General features: G+C 45.8%; 1 protein-coding gene across 1 annotated transcript in view; it reads right to left on the reverse strand.

Moving 5' to 3' along the window:
- The window catches only part of MARCHF11 (membrane associated ring-CH-type finger 11), a 93,503-nt gene extending 90,129 nt beyond the window's left edge, over window positions 1-3,374 (reverse strand). Inside the window, exon 1 of the mRNA XM_040432440.1 lies at window positions 3,148-3,374. Within this exon, the coding sequence (XP_040288374.1) occupies window positions 3,148-3,318 (171 nt within the window). The 5' untranslated portion in view covers window positions 3,319-3,374. The remainder of the gene's footprint in view (window positions 1-3,147) is intronic.
- Between the last annotated feature and the right edge of the window lie 8,905 nt (window positions 3,375-12,279).

A 12,279-nucleotide genomic window follows, 5' to 3' on the forward strand; every position in this document is an offset into this window, starting at 1 on the left:
GTATATTACTGCCTCTGTAGAGTGTCAGCTCTGGATGTGTATTTGTGGTATATTAGCGCTTCTGTAGCGTATCAGCTCTGGATGTGTTTTTGTGGCATATTACCCCCTCTGTACAGTGTCAGCCCTGGATGTGTATTTTTGGTATATTACCCCCTCTGTACAGTGTCAGCCCTGGATGTGTATTTGTGGTATATTACAGATCTGGATGTGTATCTGTAGAGTGTCAGCTCTGGATGTGTATTTGTGGTATATTACCCCCTCTGTACAGTGTCAGCTCCGGATCTGTATTTGTGGTATATTACTAACTCTGTACAGTGTCAGCTCTGGATGTGTATTTGTGGTATATTACCCCCTCTGTACAGTGTCAGCCCTGGAAGTGTATTTGTGGTATATTACCACACTGGATGTGTATTTGTGGTATACTACCCCCTCTGTACAGTGTCAGCCCTGGAAGTGTATTTGTGGTATATTACCGCTCTGGATGTCTATTTGTGGTATACTACCCCCTCTGTACAGTGTCAGCCCTGGATGCGTATTTGTGGTATATTACAGCTCTGGATGTCTAATTGTGGAATATTACAGCTCTGGATGTGTATTTGTGGTATACTACCTACCCCCTCTGTACAGTGTCAGCTCCGGATCTGTATTTGTGGTATATTACTAACTCTGTACAGTGTCAGCTCTGGATGTGTATTTGTGGTATATTATCGCCTCTGTGGAGTGTCTGCACTGGATGTGTATTTGTGGTATATTACCCCCTCTGTACAGTGTCAGCCCTGGAAGTGTATTTGTGGTATATTACCGCTCTGGATGTTTATTTGTGGTATACTACCCCCTCTGTACAGTGTCAGCCCTGGAAGTGTATTTGTGGTATATTACCGCTCTGGATGTGTATTTGTGGTATACTACCCCCTCTGTACAGTGTCAGCCCTGGAAGTGTATTTGTGGTATACTACCGCTCTGGATGTGTATTTGTGGTATACTACCCCCTCTGTACAGTGTCAGCCCTGGAAGTGTATTTGTGGTATATTACCGCTCTGGATGTCTATTTGTGGTATACTACCCCCTCTGTACAGTGTCAGCCCTGGATGCGTATTTGTGGTATATTACAGCTCTGGATGTCTAATTGTGGAATATTACAGCCCTGGCTGTGTATTTGTGGTATACTACCTACCCCCTCTGTACAGTGTCAGCTCCGGATCTGTATTTGTGGTATATTACTAACTCTGTACAGTGTCAGCTCTGGATGTGTATTTGTGGTATATTATCGCCTCTGTGGAGTGTCTGCTCTGGATGTGTATTTGTGGTATATTACCCCCTCTGTACAGTGTCAGCCCTGGAAGTGTATTTGTGGTATATTACCGCTCTGGATGTGTATTTGTGGTATACTACCCCCTCTGTACAGTGTCAGCCCTGGATGCGTATTTGTGGTATATTACAGCTCTGGATGTCTAATTGTGGAATATTACAGCTCTGGATGTGTATTTGTGGTATACTACCTACCCCCTCTGTACAGTGTCAGCTCCGGATCTGTATTTGTGGTGTATTACTAACTCTGTACAGTGTCAGCTCTGGATGTGTATTTGTGGTATATTATCGCCTCTGTGGAGTGTCTGCTCTGGATGTGTATTTGTGGTATATTACCCCCTCTGTACAGTGTCAGCCCTGGAAGTGTATTTGTGGTATATTACCGCTCTGGATGTGTATTTGTGGTATACTACCCCCTCTGTACAGTGTCAGCCCTGGAAGTGTATTTGTGGTATATTACCGCTCTGGATGTCTATTTGTGGTATACTACCCCCTCTGTACAGTGTCAGCCCTGGATGCGTATTTGTGGTATATTACAGCTCTGGATGTCTAATTGTGGAATATTACAGCTCTGGATGTGTATTTGTGGTATACTACCTACCCCCTCTGTACAGTGTCAGCTCTTGATGTGTATTTGTGGTATACCACTACCTCTGTACAGTCTCAGCTCTGGATGTGTATTTGTAGTACATCTGATGGATCACTGGTCTTTTCTGCAGCATGTGTGTATAGTTATGCCATACATGTCAGGCATGTGGCTGGTACTATAATAGGGCAGTCAGGCATGTAGCTGGCACTATAAAAGGGCAGGTCAGGCATATAGCTGGCCCTAGTATAGGGCACGTAGCTGGCACTATAATAGGGCAGGTCAGGCATGTAGCCGGCTCTATAATAGGGCAGTAGGGCATGTAGCTGGCACTAGTATAGGGCAGTCGGGCATGTGGCTGGCACTATTATAGGGCATGTAGCTGGCAGTATAATAGGGCAGTAGGGCATGTAGCTGACACTATTGTATGGCATGTAACTGGCACTATAATAGGGCAGTAGGGCATGTAGCTGGAAATATTATAGGGCAGTAGGGCATGTGGCTGGAACTATAATAGGACAGGTCAGGCATGTAGCTGGCACTATAATAGGGCAGTAGGCCTTGTAGCTGGCACTATTATAGGGCATGAAGCTGGCACTATAATAGGGCAGTAGAGCATGTAGCTGGCACTATTATAGGTCATGTAGCTGGCACTATAATAGGGAAGTAGGACATGTGGCTGGCACTATAATAGGGCACTCGGGCATGTAGATGGCACTATAATCAGACAGTAGGGTATGTAGCTGGCACTATTATAGGGAAGTAGGGCATGTGGCTGGCACTATAATAGGGCAGTAGGGAATGTAGCTGGCACTATTATAGGGTATGTAGCTGGCACTATAATAGGGCAGGTCAGGCATGTAGCTGGCACTATAATAGGGAAGTAGGACATGTGGCTGGCACTATAATAGGGCAGTCGGGCATGTAGCTGGCACTATTACAGGGCATGTAGCTGGCACTATAATAGGGCAGTAGGGCATGTAGCTGGCACTGTTATAGGGAATGAAGCTGGCACTATAATAGGGCAATAGGGCATGTAGCTGGCACTATAATAGGGCAGTGGGGCATGTAGGTGGCACTATTATAGGGCATGTAGCTGGCACTATAATAGGGCAGTGGGGCATGTAGGTGGCACTATTACAGGGCATGTAGCTGGCGCTACGGGAATGCCCGGTCCCGTCCGCTATCAGATGTGATGAGCATGATGTGGCAGCTCTGCCAGTCCCAGTCGTCATGTCGCCAGGCTCCATTACCTGCTCAGGCCCCTGGAAGCAGATCTTGCAGGTCGGCGGGCTCGGGGTGTCACTGCTCTCCACACTGTCCGAGTCGGTCCTGGTGTCCGGGTGGGCGTCCTCCTCCGCCGGCTCCTGTTTCCCATCCCCCGGCTCGTCCTCAGGCTTGTCAGCCCCCCGCTCCTCCTGCATCCCGGCGGCAGAGGGCTGGTGCCCGGGGAGGATGTGTGCGGCAGCTGTGTGCGGGCACCGGGGTCACTGTGTGTCCGGCTCCATCACTGGAAGAGGCTGCGGCTCATCTGCTGGAGACATGAGGAGGAGGAGACTCCAGTGAGAACCACTCACTGCGCTGCGCCACATGTGTACACGGACAGACACCCCCCCGGTGGGTGCCAACCTGCCCCTGCTACCTGCCTCTGAGAGGAGCCCTCCCTGCCCGCCCCCATGCCAGCCATATTCTGTATAGCAGTACGATTCCCCACATCTATGGGCTACATATACCAGCTGGAGCAGTAACAGCCATGTACCTGGCAGGCACCGGTGACTACCGCGGGGGCGTGTCTCACTAACTGTCACTTACACAGACGTCATCAACTGTTTACCTGAGGGGCCATCAGCAAGAATGCGTGGATGGATGGATAGATACATGATAGATAATAGATAGATAGATAGATAGATAGATAGATAGATAGATGATAGATAGATAGATAGATAGATAGATAGATAGATAGATAGATAGATAGATAGATAAGAGATAGATAGATACATGATAGATAATAGATAGATAGATAGATAGATAGATAGATAGATAATAGATAGATAGATAGATAGATAGATAGATAGATGATAGATAGATAATAGATAGATACTAGATAGATAGATAGATAGGTGGATACTAGATAAATAGATAGATAGATAATAGATAGATAGATACTAGATAGATAGGTGGATAGATATTAGATAGATAGATAGATAGATAGATAGATAGATAGATAACTAGATGATAGATAGATAAATAGATACATGATAGATAGGTGGATAATAGATAGATAGATAACTAGATGATAGATAGATAGATAGATAGATAGATAGATATTAGATAGATAGATACTGGATAGAGTCACATGGTAGATGAGGACGTTAGGGGTAGATGAGGACGTTAGGATAGAGTCACATGGTAGATGAGGGTCAGGCCTTCCTCTCTGGATATCTAGATACTTCTGGATTGTTTTCTGTACTTTATACCATTAAAGTGATCTAATAATAATTTCTACAGGCCTCTCATCCAGTTGAAGCCGATGTTCACCTTTAAGGAATGTTTTAGCATTTACAGGTGACCCGGTAGTGGTGTGACCGCCCGGTGCAGTGCTCAGATGTCAGTGACCTATCAGCCTCTTTTTATTTATGGCTCTGGATGTTTGAGAGCTACAGTAATAATATATGACAGGAAGCAATAACTGCTTCCTGCCTCATGTAATTATCTCTGGAGTCCTGGATCTTTCCGAGCCATCATTGAAAGTGGCTGACTGGTCCTTTATACCTTCATTGTGGTGGAGAGCATAGAACATCAATGGCCCCACCCACGGACGCTGCATAGAAAGCCTAATGTTTGTGAATGTATATATATATAGAGCGAGAGAGAATCCCATTATTATGACCACCAGCTAATATCCACAGTAACTGCTGTGTGCAGCATAGACAGTACCTAGACGGGCTGAGGGTAACACAATAATGTCCTGGTTGGTTGTCACAGGTATCTGGAGCCATGCTGACAGCAGTGCATCGCACAGCTGCTGGAGAGTACGTGGAGGAGGATCCATAGAGTGAACATGATGATCAAGGTGGTCCCAAAAATGCTCAATTGGGTTCAAGTCTGGGGAATTAGGGGGCCAGAGTAGTCATGGCCATGCTCTTCCAACCAATGTCAGACATTTCTAGCCGTGTGACATGTCACATTGTCTTGCTGGAAGATTCCAACCGCCCCACGGAAGGCAATCAGCATGTAGGGTTGAACGTGATCTGCAAGGATGGGTTCATCCCCAAATCAGTCAAGAGTGCCTTCCACATGGATGAGTGGCCCAAAGAATGTTACAAAAACATCCCCCAGACCATAACACTGCCACCACCAGCTTCTGTTCTTCTAGCAATGGTTGCAGGGTGTTTGTTCTCTGATATTTCTCACCTGACACGCCAACGCCTATACGTTCAATGAAGCAGTAATGTGACTTATCGGAGAAGGCAACACTTTGACAATCAGCGCAGGTTCAATTCCGATACTGCTAAGTGAAGCCCTTTCTGCCAATGCAACTTCATTAGCAGAGGTGCAGTGACCATCCATCTGCTTTGGAGCCCCATACTCAGTAAGTTTTGCAGAACTGTTGTCTTAGATGCCCGTCTGGTAGACCCTGGTTCATTTGGGCGGTGAGCAGCTCCACTATAGCATGTCATCATCCCTTACTCACCTTCATAGCCGACATTCACCTCTCACGTCAATGGCACGTTGTTCTCCACAGTTTTTACATCACTTATTCATAATGGTGCAATTTGTCCACTCAATATTACTACTTCAATTAAAAATGTAGGCCTCTCCATGTAATATAATTCCTGTTCAGTGTATTGATCTTCCTTTCTTTGTGTTCACTGATAACAAGTTAGAGAGGATCAATTAACACTCTCTGCCAGACCATTAGTCAGACCAGGATGGAGTTAGATGGTGACTCACACCCCCCAACAGTGTGACTGCTGGCCAGAATTCTTTGATGTATCGTACTACACCTCTGAGAACTCTCATTTATGCCTCATTCGCACGTCCGTGTTTTGGTCAGTGATTTCCATCAGTGATTGTGAGCCAAAACCAGGTGCGGCTCTAAACACAGAACAGGTGCAGATCTTTCTCTAATACCATATGTCTGTGGAGGCTCCAATCCTGGCTTTGGCTCACAATCACTGATGGAAATCACTGACCAAAACACTGAAGTGTGAATGAGGCTTTGCTAGAGCAATATGTGATGTAAAGAAAAGTCACGCAAGCGCCAGAGACAGTGGGTTACAACAATTCCAAACTTTAATTGTCAAGAAACCGGTGGTGGCAGCAACCAATACTCAGCAGAGAGGCACAGTCATCAACAGTTTACAGCAGAGATGCTGGATGGTGGTGGTCTTCAATCTCAAGTACTCAAAGCTTGAATACTAGTGGAGAACCTCTGTACCCCTCATGATAGATTGCCTCCTCGGAATTCTACAATGGACTCCCTCACTTCACAGGGCATACCACTGGGCACCATAGACTCGCAGGACTTGAACTGCAACTTTATCCACAACCCTACTCTAATTTGGCAGAAACAGGGTGACCTACAGTACTTTTCCTAACGTCCACCCAGTTGGTACATGCAGATACTTCTCATGCCGACAAGCTTGGTTGGTACCTGTCCCAATATGGTGACTATCGGCATCCTACTCCAAGTGCCGCTGTATCGCACCACCCCTGTGAACACCACCACAGTAACAGTAATGCTACAGGGTGGCAACGAACCTAAAAAAAAAATATTGTATATATTGCTTGCAAGCCTATTCTAACTGTTTAAGGCGACTTTGCGTTGTTAATTTCGGTGTTGAGATTCGGCAGAGGATCTCAATACCAGAATTAAACTGATCCGTTTTGATTTTGCATATCAGGATGCATCCGTTCCATTAGGATGCGGTAGTGTGAAATCAAAACGGAATAAAACGGATCCGTCACTAAATACATTGAAAATCAATGGGTGACGAATCAGTTTTTTAGGCTCCTAAAAAAAACAGCTCCATCACCATTAACTCACATTGTTTTCAGTGATAATTCCGTTTTTTTAATGTTTTTATGACTGGACACAAAACTGCAGCTTTGTAGCGGTTTTGTGTCCGGTCACAATACGGAATGCTGCCGGAACGGAAGACATCCTGATGCATCCTGAACGGATCTCTTTTATTCAGAATGCATGGGGACTAAACGGAAACGTTTTTTCCAGAACTGAGATCCTCTGCCGGATCTCAGTACCGGAAAACACCAACGCAAGTGTGAAAGTAGCCTTAGCCTATTATGGCTGAGATCCGCATATCCATCCAGCATTACAGCGAGTTCAGACGATTCCGTTGCCTGGGCCATAGGATAGGTTTTCCGATCTCAGCCATGATGGGCAGAGATGTCAATAAACTTTTAATAGCAATCATTTTTTTCAGCAGAGAAAATAGGATTTACACAATATTGGACATTTTTTGATTTATTGTATATAACAAATGCAAAAAATGTCCCGTTTCTTTAAAGGATTTTCAGGGGACAGTGAAAGCTGTTGAATATTCCCTATAAAGAGGTCCACAATCTGTCATTTTGGTAGTGACGGGTACACATGGCTATTTGTCATTGGGAGATTAAACAGGATTAAGTCCACTAATCCTTTCGAGTACACGGAGTGCGGTTACAGATCATTGATTGTATAGCTGAACTAACACAGCTGCCATACCTGGATAAAGAGAGCGGGCAATTACACCGACGACGACGGTATAGACTGTTTATGTAAGCTCTCTGGCTGCAAATGGATAAGGCGCTAAGATGTTCTGACTGGTAATTCACTTTTTCTGACAATATTGTGAAAATAATATGTTGTAAATGTCAAATCTGGTGGATTGGAGATAGTTATGGAAATGGTTCAATGTTCTGCCCTATTATTCTGAATTTCAGTTCCAATTTAACAAATGGAGTAGAAATGCAGAAGGAATTCTCCGTTCACTGAACTCTCTGTATGCAGCACTAGGACAATGTAAACCCACATTTGTGTGAAATCAATAGATTGCAGCCTACAGATCAATGGATTATTAAGTCCATAACTTACAATATGGGCAGCTGACACAAAAATGTCAGGTCGCATCGAGCAGTTTGCAGTTAATTTGTACTGAGCAACCAGATTTCCGTCATTCAGGACCTGCTTTTAGTTATGTTTAAAGGAGAACTCTGTCTGATGGAGGGTTTTATATATGGTTCTGTATAAATAACAGTTCCTCTTGTGCTTTAAGGTATTTCTCCGTGATTCTGTGCAATTACAGTAAGTCCATCTGTCTTCCAAACTGGTTCAGCTTTCTCAGTAGAGGACATCAGTATTAAAGGGGTTATCCGAAACTAACAAATGCAGCCCATATGCCATGTGCCCCTAACACTGAATATACTTACCTGGCTCCCCGCTCCCTGCGCCGCTCCTGGTCCCCGCACAGCAGCATCTGGTGTCGGAGGGAGCACCCAATGGCAGGCGGTGACAGGGACGAGCCTCATTATGCAGCCAGCCAGAACCGCAGGGGCGACACGTGAGGTGCACGGTGGGCCGATGAGAGAAATAATAGTAAAGTTCATCGGTTTACTCACGGTTAGCAGAAAGCCTCCCTGGGCCGGCAGCACAGTGTGGAGGAAGACAGCACGAAATCCTCCGGGGCACGCTCTGTGGTAGGGAAGCACCAGCCTAGATGGAGGTTGAGGTGCCCTTGATGGCAGTGGTGTTTAGGGTGCTTGTGGCGACTGGGTCCCTTGGTGGTATTTGTCGTGACGCCAGTACCGTTAATGGTGGTACAACCAGTTGTAATTAAATTGAAGAATGAAGTAGACAGTGGTAGGATACAACTCACAACTTTTACTGAAGTTGGTTCCAGTTGCGGCATATACATCAGACAGAATACAGTCTTTTGTTCTTTAGAGGAATTCTGTTGATCCACTGTTAATAGGTTTGGCTGGGTTTTTGACTCAGGCTGTTGTTCTGTATAAGTATTTCTGGTAGTGGACTTTTGCTTCAGGTCCCTTGTAAACCAGAGTAATTTGGTGAGGTTGCCTGTAATGCTTATTTGGTATGCTTAGTCCTATTATTTCTGTATCTTCCAAGCCCTTGAACAGGTAGCTAATCTGTATTCTTCAATGTATGGTGAGGCTGCCTGTAGCTAGATTGTCCTCCACCATGTGCAAAGGTGCCCAGTAAGCCTTAGGTAGTGGCTGTTATCACCGATGTCTCTCTTTTAGCTTGGTTTTCTTCCAGGGACGCAAACACTATCCTCTGGTTGTAGGATGTAGGAACTAAGAGGATTACAGGAGGAAAACGCTCTCCTGCGCCTCATACCTTGGCTCTACCTCATTGCTGCATCAGACTTCACCCACTACTCTGTGGTGTGTAGCCTCAGCTTTACAACTGTCTCTACTCCTCTACCCTCCTTCTCCTCCTCCTCTACACTAGGCCTGACTTAAGTATTTATATAACCTAAGTGCTATCCCCATCTAGTGGTGGGATGTATAAATTACACCAGACCAGCCTATGAACAGGGATACAACAGGTGTTGTAATACAAAATGACATGCAATATGGTAATGCCGTTTCACAGTAATTTTGCAGTTCCCACGTGTCCTGAGTGGGACGCTGCATACCCCCATGGTAAAACATAAGTCGCCCTCGATGTTGGTAGTATCTGAAGCTGTGGATCTCTAAGCCGTTTCCTGTAATACACCAAATACACACCACAAAATATGCACATATGGATATAGACATTGCAATGCATTATCATGACTCTTCGATAACCCCCTGTAAATAAAGGGTTATGCACAAAAATACATTCTAGGCAAATATATAATATATCACATAAATGTTTTTTTTCTTTTGGTTGATGCTTTACGGCCAAAAATGGTAATTAAATAATGATCTCACATGAGGGCAGTAAAGTCCATGATACGGGTTTAAAGGTAAAGTCCATACCTAAATTGGGGTACAAAACATGTATAAAACTTTTTAAAGTGCAAAATTTTTGTATAAAAAGAATGAGCACAGAAAAGTCTTTAAACTTTAAACGTTTCATCAACATAGTCCTGTATTGGTCACGTCCACACACACACAGGGGGAAGGATAGTGACCACTGCGCTCACCCCTGGCCATGCCTACTTGCCTCACGAGTCCTGATGACAGGGGGACAACTGGACGACAGTCCCTTACTTCGGATATGTGCAGGGAAGACAGACAAGACAAAATACGGAACGTGAACGGACCGGGTCAGAACCAAGAGAGCTACGCAGTACAGAGGATAAAGCAAAGAATGGTCAGGAGAAGCCGAGGTCAAATACCAGGAGAGTAGAGAAGTACCAGAGGAGTCCGCAAAGAGTAGTCAGGTGGGAGCCGAGGTCAAAATACCAGGAGGGATACGCAGGACAAAGGATCATCAGGGAACAGGATCAGGTGAGTATTCAGTAGTCCAACAAATCGCCAGAAACCTAGAATTAACAGGCAACCTGTGGCCAACAGGCTGTTAAATACTGACTAGCTGGCCAGCGTCACATGACCCGCAGCAGGAAGTACAGCCACGCACCGAGTGCCCAGCTCGGTGCTCAGACCCCGCCTAGTTGCTGGAGAAACTGGGGACGCCGGCTGCGCGGAGGAGACATGCGCGGCCGGTCCGTCCCGTCCCCTATCACCAAGGAGACGAGGACGCCGTGCGCGTCCTCGCTCCTGCACAGAAACGGGACGCCGGCGGCGCTGAGGAGAATGAGTGCCCCAGCGTCCCGTGACAGTACCCCCCCTTTTATGCGGGGCCACTGGACCCAAGACTTCAGGCGATGGTCTTTCAGGGTGTTCTAAATGAACTTTTTAAACAAGTCTAGGAGCATAAACCTCCCTGGCGGGAACCCAAGATCTCTCTTCGGGTCCATAGCTCTTCCAGTGAATCAGGTACTGTAAGGAATTACGCACTCTCCTGACATCCACTATCTTAGACACCACATACTCGACAGCATCAATAACAAGAACCGGCGGAGGCGAGGCTTTCAATGGTACAACAGGTTCAAAATATTTTTTAAGTAGACATTTATGAAATACATTATGAATGTGGAACGACTCGGGCAGCTCCAACTTAAACGATACCGGATTAATCACCTCCGTGATCTTGTATGGTCCAATAAAACGAGGAGCAAATTTTCTGGAAGCTACCTTGAGAGATAGATTCTTGGAGGACAACCATACTTTATCCCCAACCTGAAAGTTCACCCCTTTGGAACGTCTCATATCGGCCTTGAGTTTTTGAGAACTTTGAGCCTTTTCTAGGTTTAATTGAACCCGGGCCCAAACTGTGCACAGTTCGGAAGAGAGTTTATCCGCTTCAGGGTTAGAGGAGGAGACGGACGACCCAGAATGAAAACGGTAAGACCCCAGCAGAGGAATTAACACGGTTATTCAAAGCAAATTCAGCCAACGGAAGGAATTTGACCCATAATTGCTGGTCATCAGTGACATACAACCTCAAGAATTGTTCCACAGACTGATTAAGGCGTTCAGTCTTCCCATTACTCTCAGGATGGTAGGCGGAAGAAAAAGACAATGAAATTTTACATTTTTGACAGAAGGCCCTCCAGAATTTGGACACAAACTGCACACCCCTGTCAGAAATAATATTTTCCGGGATGCCATGGAAACGAACAATCTCTCTCATAAAAATAGACGCCAGGGTTTTGGCATTCGGAAGTTTAGACAGGGGAATGAAATGAACCATCTTGCTAGACCTATCGACCACTACCTAAACCACAGTCTTACCCTCCGCCAGCGGTAGGTCAGTTATAAAGTCCATCGAGATATGGGACCAGGGTCTACTGGGAATGGTTAGGGGTCGTAGGTTACCAGCAGGGCGAGTCCTAGGTGTCTTAGACCTGGCACAAACCTCACAGGCTGACACGTAGGACTTGACATCCCTGGTCAGAGTGGGCCACCAATAAGATCTAGAAACCAGATCCTTAGTGCCCTCAATACCAGGATGTCCACAAAAGGCAGAATCGTGACACTCACCCAACAGCTGGAGACGAAATTGTACGGGAACAAATAGCGAGGGTTGCTCTTGGTTACACAGTTTATGAAAGACCCTGGGCAGGCGTACAGCAGTGATGGAGAGGCTGGCACAGAAGTCCTCTGGGCCACTCTCAATGTATAGGGACCAGGCCGGTGGTAACTGCGCTTGACAGACCTCTGGTTTACAAACAAGTCCCGGCTGGGAGAATAGTCCTTGATAAAACCAAGCCCCCGGGTCTTGTCAAACGTCACCACTACCCCCATCCTCCTTTCCAGGCGGGGTTGAGTATTGGCGTGGCGCTCATAGACTGTCTTGGCAAGTTCTTCAA

Source organism: Bufo bufo, chromosome 5, assembly GCF_905171765.1.
Source record: "Bufo bufo chromosome 5, aBufBuf1.1, whole genome shotgun sequence".
Classification (NCBI taxonomy): domain Eukaryota; kingdom Metazoa; phylum Chordata; class Amphibia; order Anura; family Bufonidae; genus Bufo; species Bufo bufo.